The sequence below is a fragment of the Triticum aestivum genome, chromosome 1A (genome assembly GCF_018294505.1).
Source record: "Triticum aestivum cultivar Chinese Spring chromosome 1A, IWGSC CS RefSeq v2.1, whole genome shotgun sequence".
Taxonomy (NCBI): domain Eukaryota; kingdom Viridiplantae; phylum Streptophyta; class Magnoliopsida; order Poales; family Poaceae; genus Triticum; species Triticum aestivum.
Genome location: NC_057794.1, coordinates 71,229,576 through 71,243,887, shown reverse-complemented (window position 1 = coordinate 71,243,887; position 14,312 = coordinate 71,229,576). Strand labels below are relative to the sequence as shown.

The following is a 14,312-nucleotide window of genomic DNA, read 5'->3' as shown; positions in this document are numbered from 1 at the left end:
TTATTCATGATAATCGTTTATTATCCATGCTATAATTGTATTGATAGGAAACTCAGATACATGTTTGGATACATAGACAACACCATGTCCCTAGTAAGCCTCTAGTTGACTAGCTCGTTGATCAATAGATGGTTACGGTTTCCTAACCATGGACATTGGATGTCGTTGATAATGGGATCACATCATTAGGAGAATGATGTGATGGACAAGACCCAATCCTAAGCCTAGCACAAAGATCGTGTAGTTCGTATGCTAAAGCTTTTCTAATGTCAAGTATCATTTCCTTAGACCATGAGATTGTGCAACTCCCGGATACCGTATGAGTGCTTTGGGTGTGACTGGGTGGCTATAAAGGTACACTACAGGTATCTCCGAAAGTGTCTGTTGGGTTGGCACGAATCGAGATTGGGATTTGTCACTCCGTGTAAATGGAGAGGTATCTCTGGGCCCACTCGGTAGGACATCATCATAATGTGCACAATGTGACCAATGAGTTGATCACGGGATGATGTGTTATAGAACGAGTAAAGAGACTTGCCTGTAACGAGATTGAACAAGGTATCGGATACCGACAATCGAATCTCGGGCAAGTACAATATCGCTGGACAAAGGGAATTGTGTACGGGATTGATTGAATCCTCGACATCATGGTTCATCCGATGAGATCATCGTGGAACATGTGGGAGCCAACATGGGTATCCAGATCCCGCTGTTGGTTATTGGCCGGAAAGGTGTCTCAGTCATGTCTGCATGGTTCCCGAACCCGTAGGGTCTACACACTTAAGGATCGATGATGCTAGAGTTGTTATGGGAAATAGTATGTGGTTACCGAAGGTAGTTCAGAGTCCCGGATGAGATCCTGGACGTCAAGAGGAGTTCCGGAATGGTCCGGCGGTGAAGATCGATATATTGGACGAAGGGTATTGGAGTCCGGAATTGTTCCGGGGGTAACAGGTGATGACCAGCGTGTCCGAAAGGGGTTTCGGAGGCCCCGACAAGCATTGGGGGGCCTTATGAGCCAAGGGGAGAGGGCACATCAGCCCACTAAGGGGCTGAGCGCCCCTCCCACCCCATCTCACGTAACCAGGAGAGGTGGGGGCACCACCCCTAGGGCAGCCGCCCCTCCCGGCTTGGAGGGGCAAGTTTCCTAGGGGGTGGGAGCGCCCAAACCCATCTAGGGTTTCCCCTGTGGCCGCCGCTCCTCCCCTAGGGAACCCTAGGGCGCCTTCCCCTCCTCCCTTCCCCCTATATATAGTGAGGGAGAGAGAGGGCAGCCGCACCCTTCCCCTGGCGCAGCCCTCTTCCTCCTCCAACACCTCATCCTCCTCCGTAGTGCTTGGCGAAGCCCTGCCAGAGAACCACGAGCTCCATCACCACCACGCCGTCGTGCTGTCGGAGTTTTCCCTCAACTTCTCCTCTCACCTTGATGCATCAAGAAGGAGGATACGTCTCCCAACCATACGTGTGTTGAACGCGGAGGTGCCGTCCGTTCGGCGCTAGGATCATCGGTGATTTGGATCACGACGAGTACGACTCCATCAACCCCGTTCACTTGAACGCTTCCGCTTAGCGATCTACAAGGGTATGTAGATGCACTCTCCTTCCCCTCATTGCTAGATTACTCCACAGATTGATCTTGGTGATGCGTAGAAAATTTTGAATTTCTGCTTCGATCCCCAACATTAACTCTATGCGGGATCTAAGCTGCCTTACCTTTGACAGGTTTGGCAGGCGAAGTCCGGACAGATCGACTGTCCAGCTCCTTTGCCCGAGGACCCAGCCGATGCCCGCTTGGCGAAGCTGCTGGTTCTGGCACCCTATGTGGTGCCGGAGAAGAGGCCCACGAAGAAGGCCACGGGGACTCGAAAAAGTGCCCGGCGCCATGAGGCGTCGGGTTGATCATCCGACGGCTCCAAGGCGCATTCCTCTCATGAAGACGAGGAGGAGGAAGAAGAGACCTCTCCCCCTCCAGCGGGGGGGAGAGAAGAAAAGGAAAGCCGCCCTCGCTGGGGTGGACGAAGGGTCCAAGAAGGGGAAAACCCTTCCTCCGGACTACTCCACCGACACCGACGACGGCGGAGAGGAGTGGCCGCTCAGGGCCAAGCCCCTGGTGAAATCATAAGTATCCGGATAGCAGAGTAATTCATAGTATTCCTTTATTGCACAACTTTCCCTTATGTCGAATATGATTATGCAGCCCACCCAAAGACCGGCTCGATGCGTCGTCGAGCGGTTCACTGGACTCATCGGATGTGAATTCGCTTCCGACGGCCACCTCCCCCCGCCCTACGGATGACGCCGAAGTATTGTCCCAACAGGTTCCAAGCCAGGAGGAGGTGGTCCTGGAGGCGCCGCAAGGCGACTTCCCGGACTCCAGGAGTAAAGGGGATAAAACCCCCCAGGGCTCCAAGTCCGGACCTAGGCCGGACACCCTTCCGAAACCTCCAAAGGTTCTGAGTCCGGCGGGCGACCTCCTTCCAAGAGGAGCAAGCCCGCCGTGCTGGAGACCCCCGTCCAACCGGAGGCGCCGGACAATCTGTTGGAGGTGCTCAAAGGCGCCTCCATCGACGAGGAGCACCGCACCATTATGAGTGCGGTGGTCCAGAAGGTTCAGTCGGCCAAGAGTGGACTGACTGAAGCTTGTGCTAGCCTTTTAACAGGCTTTGAGGTAAGTAAAGAATGTGTAAATAATATTACCGCATAGACAGTAGCTCCCGATGCTCCGTTTGGCATTCGGGAAGAAAAGCCGAATAGAGGATCAAATAAAATTCGCAGGAGTCTAACAAAGAGGAGTCAATATGCGAATGCAGGCTTCTCTTCTGGCGTCTGCCGCCCTGACTGCAGAAGTGGACACGCTAAAGCAAAACCTCGAGCAGTCCGAGCAAGAGCTCGGGCGTGCGAAGAAGCAGCTTGAGGACAAGGAAGGTAAGAAATACCTCGTTTAAATATAAATAAAAAAGGTGCAATTACAAAAAATGACAGGATTATCGTGGCTATTGTAGGGGCCACGTCTGAGGTGGCGACCCTTAAGCAAGCGCTGGTCGAGGCCGAGAAGAGGGCGGCCACGGAGTGCACCGAACGGGAGAAGTATGAGGCCCAGGTTGGCAAGGTGCGGCAAGAGCTCCAGTCTCTCATGAAAAAACATGAGAGTTTGGAGCTTGACTCAAAGACGCGAGCGTCCGAGCTCGCGATGGCTATTGAAAATGCCAAGTCTGCCAAGGCCGAATCCCAGAAGACCCTCCAGGAGTTGGATGCGGTGAAAAAGATAGCGGCGGGTAAGGCATTCTTTATGCAAAGCAAACACATAAACGTGAGTTACTTGTTACTTACCCGAATCCGGAGCTCTCCAGGAGCATTCGCAGATCTTCCCCGTAGCGTGTCCGATGCCGCCGCATTCTATTGAGCCGAGGAGGGAAGCTCGATAGAGAAGGTGTTCTGGTCTCCGTATGCTGAGGCCGGACACCCCGTGCCCCTGAGCGACCAGCTGAAGCAACTGGTCGAGCTCCACAAGGCAGACGAACAGGCCATGAAAGGAAAATAGTTCGGCTATGGCCTGGAGAGGCTCTGCCTGGGAGCTATTTCGGGCTGGTGCGGCGGCTGGTGGGGGCCTGTCCAAGTCTCGAAGTCATCAAGCGCTCCGTCTGCATTGAAGGTGCCCGTAGGGCCTTTGCCCATGCTAAGGAGCACTGGGGAAAGCTGGATGCTGAGAAGCTTGTGAAGGATGGGCCACCGCCGGGGAAAGAGCATCGCAAGCCCGAGAATTATTATACGGATGTTCTGAAGGGTGCCCGCCTTGTGGCGGATGAATGTTCCAGGGATGTAATTTTTTAGTAAAACTCGCTCGTTTTGTCCTGTGCGCTGAAAACTTGTTCATATGCGCTAAGCAATGGTGTTGGAATTTAAAATATTACCTTCTATGCGACTGTTTATCAATTCTGAGAGATGGAGAGTCGTCGGCTTCTACCCCTATGCCGCTAGTGCTGGGGTGTCCGGGGATAAACCTGAGCGCTCTTTTTCCCATGTTTGGGTCCTTCGAGGGAGGCGCTCAGCACAACGAACAAGGCAATCGGACTATAATGCGTGAACACTCTCATTTAGCCATAGAATTCTATAATTTTAAATTTTGGCGAAGCCCCTGGTATTTGGAAGACCGAGTTCGGGGCGCTATCCACACCTTGGCCGGACAGAGCCGACTCCTCGCTCTAAGCGGCATAAGTCTTTAGGGACTCGAAAAACCTCTCGAACAGCAACCAACTCTCGCTTCATCATGACAGTCAGTTTTAGCTTTCTCTACTGAGGTGCTCGACCCAGCTCAACCGGGGCACAATCGCAGTAGTTCTCCAAGTGCTACCTTAGCCGACATAGCGGAATGTAAGGCACCAAAACATAGGAGCCAGGCAAACCGAACTATTGACCCAAGACATGATTCGGAGCCGATGCATATAATGCTATAAGTTCGGCGTGCCGCACTTATTAAAGTGTTCGGACTTCCCACACCATATTGAGGGGTACTAAAGCCCCTGGCGTATTTTGGCCGTACCAAAGTGTACGGGTGCAACATGTCGTTAAGGAACATATATTTATAAAAAAAGAGTAATGCAAAAATAGACAAAAGCTATGCATTGTTTATTAAAAAGGGCTGTGATCAAAGAAGAACGATACAAATAATGCGATAAGCAAAAGGTTGGACTATTTAACATGTCCGTTCCAAGGGCAGGCTATGGAATGGTATGTCAAACAGGTATACTGCTCATGATAGAGACCACCTGGGAGTTCCGTAATGTGGCATGGCTTGTCTGCTTCCCTGGTTCTTGCATCGTTTGTGCGGCAATTGAACTGCCGAATAGGCCTTCCAAAGAGTGGAGTCCTAAAAGTAAGAGAAAATTAAAAAATCGGCAGCCCCTGGTGCGGTTTAAGCCGTGTTTTGGGCATGCCGTGATGGTGCCTCTCCCCCTGTACCCATGGTATTTCTAGAGCGTAGTTATGTACGCGAAGCACTGGTGTCGCATTTTTGCGAGGGCTGGGGTTGGGGCCGCATTGCTACGCCTGCTCGGAACGTGCCAGGCGGTCTTGTTGTAGGTTACTCCGGGCGCACTTGACGGTGTCCGAACGTTTAATGGCTGGACTGGAGAACTGCCGGGAGAGGCTGCTTTGTACTTCTGATGCAAGGGCCGCCCTGTGCTCCTCCATTCGGAGAGAGCGTTTGGTGTTTCCATTGACCGTAATTACTCCTCTAGGGCCTGGCATGTTGAGCTTAAGGTATGCGTAGTGCGGTACCGCATTGAACTTGGCGAATGCGGTTCGCCCGAGCAGTGTGTGATAGCCACAGCGGAATGGGACTATGTCGAAGATTAACTCCTCGCTTCGGAAATTATCCAGAGATCCGAAGACCACTTCAAGTGTGACTGAGCCTGTACAGTTGGCCTCTACTCCTGGTATTACGCCTTTAAAGGTCGTTTTGGTGGGCTTAATCCTCGAGGGATCTATGCCCATTTTCCGCACTGTATCCTGGTAAAGCAGGTTCAGGCTGCTGCCGCCGTCCATAAGGACTCTAGTGAGATGAAATCCATCAATAATTGGGTCTAGAACCAATGCGGCGAATCCGCCATGATGGGTGCTAGTGGGATGGTCCCTTCGATCAAAGGTGATGGGGCAGGAGGACCATGGGTTGAACTTTGGGGCGACTGGCTCTACCACGTATACGTCCCTTAACGCGCGCTTCCGCTCCCTCTTGGAGATGTGGGTTGCATATATCATGTTCACCGTCTGCACTTGTGGGGGAAAACCCTTCTGTCCATTGTTTTTCGGCGTCCGAGGCTCTTCGTTGTCATCGCTATGCAGCCCCTTGTCGGTATTTTCGGCATTTAACTTGCCTGCCTGCTTGAACACCCAACAATCCCTATTGGTGTGATTGGCCGGCTTTTCGGGGGTGCCATGTATCTGGCACAAGCGGTAGAGTATTCAGTCCAAACTGGACGGGCCCTAGGATTTATTTTGAATGTCTTTTACTGCTGACCGGATTTATAGCCTCTGAATCCGGCATTAACTGCCGTATCCTCGGCATTGTCGCCGTTAATGCGGCGCTTCTGCTTGTTGCGACGCGACCTGCCACTACTGTCCCTGGTATCCGAATTACCAGGGTTCTTGGTCATATTGTTGCTACGAGCAAGCCAGCTGCCTTCTCCCGTGCAAAAGCGGGTCATGAGTGCCGTGAGTGCTGCCATAGATTTCGGCTTTTCCTGTCCAAGGTGCCGGGCAAGCCACTCGTCACGGATATTATGCTTGAAGGCTGCTAGGGCCTCTGCGTCCGGACAGTCGACTATTTGATTTTCTTTGTTAGGAACCGTGTCCAGAATTGCCTGGCCGATTCCTCTGGCTGCTGAATTACGTGGCTTAGGTCATCGGCGTCTGGTGGTCGCACATAAGTGCCCTGGAAATTGTCGAGGAATGCGGCTTCCAGGTCCTCCCAACAACTGATTGATCCTGCTGGCAAGCTGTTAAGCCAATGCCGAGCTGATCCTTTAAGCTTGAGTGGGAGGTATTTGATGGCGTGGAGATCATCACCGCGGGCCATGTGGATATGAAGGAGATAATCCTCGATCCATACCGCAGGATCTATTGTGCCATCATATGATTCGATATTTACGGGTTTGAAACCCTTGGGGATTTGATGATCCATTACTTCGTCTGTGAAGCATAGTGGGTGTGCGGCGCCTCTGTACTGGGCTATATCACGACGTAGCTCCAATGAGCTTTGTCTACTATGTTCGGCCCTACCGGATTAGTGTCCGGCATGACGGTTACCGTCTCGAGTCGTGGGGCGCCCACGCGATCCGTAGATCGATCTTGTTTGCCTTGCCTTGTCCTCCAACATATCTCGCAGGTCAGGCGCTTTTTCCCGTGCCTTGGTACGGGGTGCGGCTTGAGTGGAGGGCCGAGAGGCCTCTCTGTCGCGGCCACGAGGTGGCCGGTCGGCCATATCAAGTGCTGGTGATGTAGGTTTAAGTGCTTCCTCCTCTAATCGGGGTAGCAACCTGCGCTTTGGGTAGCTCTTGGAGGGGTGTTCGAGTTTATGCTCTTCGGCCGCAAGAACTTCAGTCCATCTGTCGACTAGCAAATCTTGATCAGCTCTAAGTTGTTGCTATTTTTTCTTGAGGCTTCTTGCCGTGGCCATAAGCCTACGTTGAAAACGCTCTTGCTCGACGGGATCCTCTGGCATGATGAATTCGTCGTCGTCGAGGCTTGCCTCGTCTTCGGAGGGAGGCATATAATTATCGTCCTCCTCCTCTCTATCTGCCGCTCTCTCATGAGGGCTGGCTTCTCCATCCTCCTGTGCTGAATCTTGCTGGAGGGGGTTTTCTTCGGCCCTCTCCGGAGTATTATTATCTCCCGTGCTGGAATCACCGTATTTGCTTTGGCGGGATTTTCAGCGGCGCCGCTGAGGCCGGCGCTTAGGCTGTTTCTTGGAGGGGTCATCCTCCACTGTTCCATCACCATCTCCTTCTTTTGGGGTGTCCATCATGTATATGTCATATGACGAGGTGGCTTTCCAAGGCCCAATAGGCGCTGGTTCTTCATCGTCTCCTGCATCGGCGTCCATACCGTCGATGTCTTCGGAGTCGAACTCGAGCATGTCGGTTAAATCGTCGACAGTGGCTACAAAGTGGGTGGTGGGTGGGCTTTAAATTTCTTCATTGTCCGTATCCCAACCTTGCTGACCGTAGTCCGGCCAGGGCTCTCCTGATAGAAAGAGAGACTTTAGTGTCTTCAAAATATCGCCGAAAGGCGAATGCTGAAAGATGTCCATGGCAGTAAACTCCATGATCGGCGCCTAATCGGATTCAATCGGCAGGGGCGCAGAGGGTTCGGAGTCCGGAGAGGAGTCCGGCTCCTTGGAGTCACGAGTCTCGCGGAGTGCGGGGCTGGTGTTCGGCTCGATTGCCGTTGGGATCGCAGCCCCCACTACACCACGACACTACAAAGACGACATGCATCTGTTGGTAGAAGTGAGAATCACCGACACTTTTTTGTGCCAAAGTATACCGACACATAGTGAGTTAGTGTTATATAAGCACATGACACATTATTTGTCGCCAAAGCACCGCCAAAGCGCCGACGTAATTTTTGTCGGCACATAAAGACTCTACTGATTGTTTGTGTGTCGCCGATTCTTAGGGACACAAAAAGTGTCGGGGTTGTTCAGGTGGGTCCATTCAAAATACTTATATGGTGCGGGATGAGAACAGTGGACACTCTAGGTGAAACACCCACTTTCCCCAAATCCAATAATATCATCGTTCCCCAATCTCACCCCTCCCTCTCGCTGCTGCCCACACACAACACAGAGACCTAAACCTAATGCGCCCGCGCCGGCACCCACGACCTTCGTGCCGCCGGCCAAGCCCGCACGCTGGTCCCCTCATGCCACTGCATCTCAAACCCCGGGCGTTCCTCCCTCAGCCAGCATCAGCAGCAGCGCCGTCCGCGACAGAGGAGCATCCTCCGCCCACCACCCGCCGTTGAGGAGCAGCTGCGCCGTCCATTCTGAGGAGCCGCCCGCCGTTCTTCTTCCTCCACCGGCGACACGTGTACCTCCAGATCTCAACAGGCAAGCTGCAAATCTTCCCGATCTGCCTACCCTTGTTCTCTCTCATCTCCATTATTGGCAACAAGGTCAAATTAGGGTTCTGAAATTAGATAATATAGGAGATTAATCGAAGGGGAAAAGGAACATTTGACCACCAGCTAGCATAAGGATTTCATTTTCAGTGGTTTGAGGCAAGATCCGCTCTTCGCTGCCATGGATTTTGATGGACAGCAGGTTCTATTTGAAAGGAGAAGAGAGATAGTGCAGGGAAGAAGTCACTCAGTTTACTAGCCAGTACTGACTTTGATAGTATGACCTTCCCAGGTTTAAGGGGCATGGCATGTTGGCACCATTCACAGCTGGATGGCAGAGCAATGGTGTGCATCTGTTGGTTATTGAGAGATCTAAGGTTGCGACTCTCTAATTATAGCATTATATATGTTTACTTCTCATGCAATGTAGCGTTTGATATTGGAAATGGCAGCTAAGATGTTAATTACAATATGCTATGGATGTAAACTATGTATCTATGTTTTTCTTATACAATGTTAACCTACATATGCAGGGTTCTTATGTTTATGACATCAATGGGAACAAGTATCCAGATTCTCTAGCAGGACTGTGGTGTACAACTTTAGGTACGTAAAGTACAATCTTTGAAGTGTGATTTTTGCGATTATGTACCACAGAATTGTTCATTCTTTGGGATAATACCCTGCATCACCATTTTGTTTTTTGCATTTAAAAGTGATGTATAAAGTCTAATTTGTATCCTTTGAAGTGCATCTCTTGTTGACAATTGATTTGTAACCCCAAATATGAAACATGACTCTCTTAATTGCTGGAAATATTGGTCATATCTATTTCAAGAAAGGTTGTGCACCCAACATTTATAGCTCCCATTCCATGCAATCAGCCCAATATGCTTCCTGTTCCTTTACAGAAATTAACATTTGGTCTATAGTGTGAAAGGGCGGAACTGAACCTATATGCTTCTGCCTGTTATTACATCATTTCTATATGCTTCTTCCTGTTATTACGACAGATTTTAGATATGACAATGTCAGAGACCACAAATAAAGAGATAACCTTGAAATCTTAGCTTCACATTGGATGTTTGGAACATCAATTCAGTACCCTTAGTACTAAACAGAAACCATATTCTCAATAAACTGATATTTATTGTTGAACGTGCCTTTTGCTTTTGAAACGATAATTATTACTTAGCATGTGATATTGCCTAGTAATAAACTGAACCGTATTTTAGTGTTTTCATTTTCCTCAATTACCAAGTTTAGCATCTACCTTTTTATCTAATACACTCCATTATACTCAAATATGTTCTTTACAACCCACATGTGTTGCATTTTTTCTGCTAACAGGAGAGTACCAAATTTGTGACGACTTTCATTTCTTACATTCGTTACTTTCAGCCGCTGAATAAACCAAGGTAAAGAACGACAAGCACGGAAAAGGCTAGCTGTTGGCTGTGGGTTCTGAGCTGACGGACAATGTGGAAGAAGGTGTGATCTTGGCAGTGGCCCATGAAGTACTTTTTTCTTTACATGTTGATCACTACTGCACTGTTCAAGTTCTTAATCAAGGTATTAGCCAATTCTCCGTGTTTTCCTCTCTACTAATTTTGACTTGTTTAACATTCTTTACTTTTCTTTCTCCTAATTAATCATCTAAGTTCCTAATGAAAGTAGCTTTGTGTGTGTGTGTGTGTGATCATGCTTCCTTTACTTCTATCGCTAAGTTTCAATTATCTCAATATTACCACTATCAAAGCCAAGCAATGTTTTCTTGAGAAAATAGTGTAATAAACAGAGATTCTTTGTGTTGCAAATAATTTCGTATACTAAAAGAACAACTCAGCCCAGTTTGTATGCAGTTGGCACATATGTTCGCCAGAAACAGATTTAGGTGAGTGTGCATGTTCTTACTGCTTTAATACTTGCAGTGACTGATCGACTAGATTGTGGGTCACAACCAAGGGAATGCTAACCGTGGTGGTGGTGGTGATTGAAGAGCCCTTAATCAATTCGGCCTTATAGATTGGAGCACCAACATGGGATATTGCACCATCTAGCTCTGTCTATCTGATTCATCTTATTTTCTTGGTCTATCAACTAGAGGAATCTACAAGTATGTGCTGCATGTTTTCTGCTAACAGGAGAGCAACACATTTGTGAAGACTTTCATTTCTTGTTTACTTTCAGCCTGTCATAATTTTTTAACTGAAGACATATTATTGTTAGTTGGATGAGAGCTGATGCTATACTGCCAGTAGATAGACTAGGGTGCAAACTGTCTTAATCTGTGCAAATAACAGTGCAAACCAACCTCGTATTCTTTGAGGAACAAACTGATATTATGGTTACCATTTTTAACAGAAGCAGGAATATTAGTAAGCATTATATATTGATGTTACATGTTGTGCTGCACCTTAGGATCGTCAGCTCGGCATGGCCTTACAAAATATGTGCATTATTCGGCCAACCATTCTTCCTTTTGCTACCTGAACTGACAACAAGCATTGTAGTAACGTGTTGTTTATGAGAATTCCAGATTCTTGAATACGTTCCTGACCTCATGCAATCAATAGTTGGTCTGATCTCATCCTCCGACGACCAAGAGTTCCGAGACGAAAGCGTGGTGCCCCTCGCGAAACATAGGTCAGGTGATCTTGCACTCACCTTTTAATTATATTTTCCCTACAGTCTTCTATGTGTAATATTCACTACATTAATGTAATTTCTATTTTATTCATGTTGTAAAGAACGGCTTCAGCATCATAGGATGTGCAATAATAAGAGCAAAATTTATCATCCACTTCACAGAGAAAATTCAGTATCAAATGTACTTAAACACACTCTGTTCACAGTTAGACCTGTTTGTCAATGTATTTTGTCACTTTTTATTTACCCCCTTGTTGTACTCTTTTCTCATCACTGTATTTCTCCATCAGCCATCCCTTCTCTTCCCTTGTGCTTCCCTCTTTTTTCTGGTCTTCTTCAAATCTCTAAAGTTACAGTAAGAACCTTATTACTGATGCCTTAGAACAAATCTGATTGCTTAAGAATGGGCGCATAATTTTTATAGTAAACCATGTGATATGGTAGGAGCTAGCGCGTGGCTTTGGTTTATTTTCTAATAAGGATATCTTATGTAACCAAACTGTTTGCAATATCTTCTATTTTTTAGATATTGTTTTAGATCTTTGGGATCATTGGCAACTCGCAAGTTTGAAAAAATTCTCATTTCTATGATTGCTCAAACACAGAAGTTCTTTTTTTGCAGGGACATGACAGAAAGTTGCAAGTCCACAAGTTGATCTAAGATGTCTCGGTCATCGCTTTTGTTCATAACATGGTAGACACATTTTGTTCATATGGAAGTTGATGCCGGCTTGGTGATTGAAGGATTGGTCTCTTTCATAATACTCCCTCTGTACCAAAATACTCGTAGTTGGGGGAACTTGAACTAATTTCCCCCAACTACAAGTACTTCAGCACAGAGGAAGTATTTTGTAGTAGCCAAGTGATCGAACAATTGGTCTCTTAGGAGCTTAGCCTTTATATTTTGCAGCAGGACACATCTTGTATGTCGACTTATGTATTACCTTCATGGTTGTAGAAAACTCGAGTGAAGATAACAAATTTTCAATATATGTTGAATAAATGTACTAGTGAATGGTGAATGGTGTCTTGTGATGAATAGAAGAGTGCAATTATTTGTATATGTATTGTGCATTGAACGCATGTAATTTTATTGAAAATATGGTGTAAATGCATTTTGTGCTGAAATGTAGAGCCCTGGCAGCAAAAGTGTCGGCAGAAGTATTGGACGTCGCACTATGTGTCAGCATAGCACATTAACAGACAAACTGTCGGCGTAAAAATGGACGTTGCACTGTGTTGGCATAGCACAGTGTCAGATGATCTGTCGGCATAGCATAGTCCATCGGTATAGAATTGCCGGTCGCCATAGATCTCACCTAGCCCATCAAACTGTCTGTCGGCATAGATTTATTTGTCGGTAAAGGCCTTTCCCGGCAGGACTATAGGCGACAACTCATTTCTGTCGCCATAGATCTTTGCTGACACTAAATGTGTCGCCTTAGGTGACATATGCGAACAGATTGTTTCACGCTGATTTGAGTGTCGTGGTGTAGTGCCCCGAGGCGGCGTCCAACCACCCATCCTCGATCGGTGCAATTGGCTCCGAATTAAGGGTCGAAGCCGATGCGGGTGCGGCCTCCAGGGCACTATTCGGCGACAGAGCTAGATCATGCTCGTCGTGACAATGCGGCGCGCTCGGCAGTGGCTCGAATCCGTCGAAGATCAAGTCCCCGCGGATGTCCGCCGTGTAGTTTAAACTTCCAAATCTGACCTGGCGGCTAGGGGCATAGCTTTCGATCTGCTCCAGATGGCCAAGTGAATTGGCCCGTAGTGCGAAGCCACCGAAGACGAAGATCTATCTGGGGAGGAAGGTCTCTCCCTGGACTGCATCGCCATTGATGATCGTAGGAGCCATCAAGCCTAACGGCGACGACACAGAGGAACTCTCAATGAAAGCACCAATGTCGGTGTCAAAACTGGCGGATCTCGGGTAGGGGGTCCCGAACTGTGCGTCTAGGCCGGATGGTAACAGGAGGCAAGGGACACGAAGTTTTACCCACGTTCGGGCCCTCTTGATGGAGGTAAAACCCTACGTCCTGCTTGATTAATATTGATGATATGGGTAGTACAAGAGTAGATCTACCACGAGATCGGAGAGGCTAAACCCTAGAAGCTAGCCTATGGTATGATTGTTGTTCTGTATGTTGTCCTACGGACTTAAACCCTCCGGTTTATATAGACACCGGAGAGGGTTAGGGTTACACAAAGTCGGTTACAATGGTAGGAGATCTACATATCCATATCGCCAAGCTTGCCTTCCACGCCAAGGAAAGTCCCTCCCGGACACGGGACGGAGTCTTCAATCTTGTATCTTCATAGTCCAGGAGTCCGGCTGAAGGTATAGTCCAGCCATCCGGATACCCCTAGCCCAGGACTCCCTCAGCCGCGACCTCCCATGTTGTCGAAGTCTCTGAGCTGAGGCACAGGCTGGAGCGGACCAAGAACGAGCTCGACGAGGTCAAGGTTCGGCTCCAGGAGAGGCAATTTGAGTGACTACTTGTTGTTTGTTACAAAGGACAGGCGCTATATATTGACCGTTGTGTCGTAGTATGTGTAGGAGCTGCGACCAAGGTCGAGGCCCTGAAGAAGGCCCTGGGCGAGGCCGAGGAGAAGGCTGTCCAACAGCAGGCCGCTTGTAAGAAGTCCAAGGCCCGGGTCAAGGAAATCCAGTAGGAGCTCCAGGATGCGGTCAAGAAATGCGAAGCCTTGGAGCATGATGCGTCGGTTCAAGGGACCGAACTCGCCAAGGCTCGTCAGAGCGTGGAGGCCGCACGGAATGAGGCCAAGAAGATCACGGCGGGTAAGGCATTTAAGATGCAAAGCAAGTGTGACGAGAAGCAGTACCTTTTACTAACCCGGGTTCGGAGTTCCCCAGGAGCATTTGCGGATTTGCCATGTAGTGTATTAGATGCCGCGGAGTTCTACCGAGCCGAAGGAGGGTGTTCTACGGAGAAGCTATTCTGGTCACAGTATGCGGGGCCAGAGCATCCCGTGTCCTTCACCAATCAGCTCAAACAACTGGTGGAGCTGCATAGGGTGGC

General features: G+C 48.7%; 1 protein-coding gene across 1 annotated transcript in view; it reads left to right on the top strand.

Moving 5' to 3' along the window:
- Positions 1-12,283, top strand: part of LOC123134526 (vegetative cell wall protein gp1) — a 121,635-nt gene extending 109,352 nt beyond the window's left edge. The window contains exons 2-7 of the mRNA XM_044554041.1: positions 8,259-8,608; positions 8,912-8,996; positions 9,153-9,225; positions 10,021-10,191; positions 10,551-11,265; positions 11,891-12,283. Coding sequence (XP_044409976.1) covers positions 8,259-8,608; positions 8,912-8,996; positions 9,153-9,225; positions 10,021-10,031 — 519 coding nt within the window. The 3' untranslated portion in view covers positions 10,032-10,191; positions 10,551-11,265; positions 11,891-12,283. The remainder of the gene's footprint in view (positions 1-8,258; positions 8,609-8,911; positions 8,997-9,152; positions 9,226-10,020; positions 10,192-10,550; positions 11,266-11,890) is intronic.
- Positions 12,284-14,312: the final 2,029 nt, after the last annotated feature.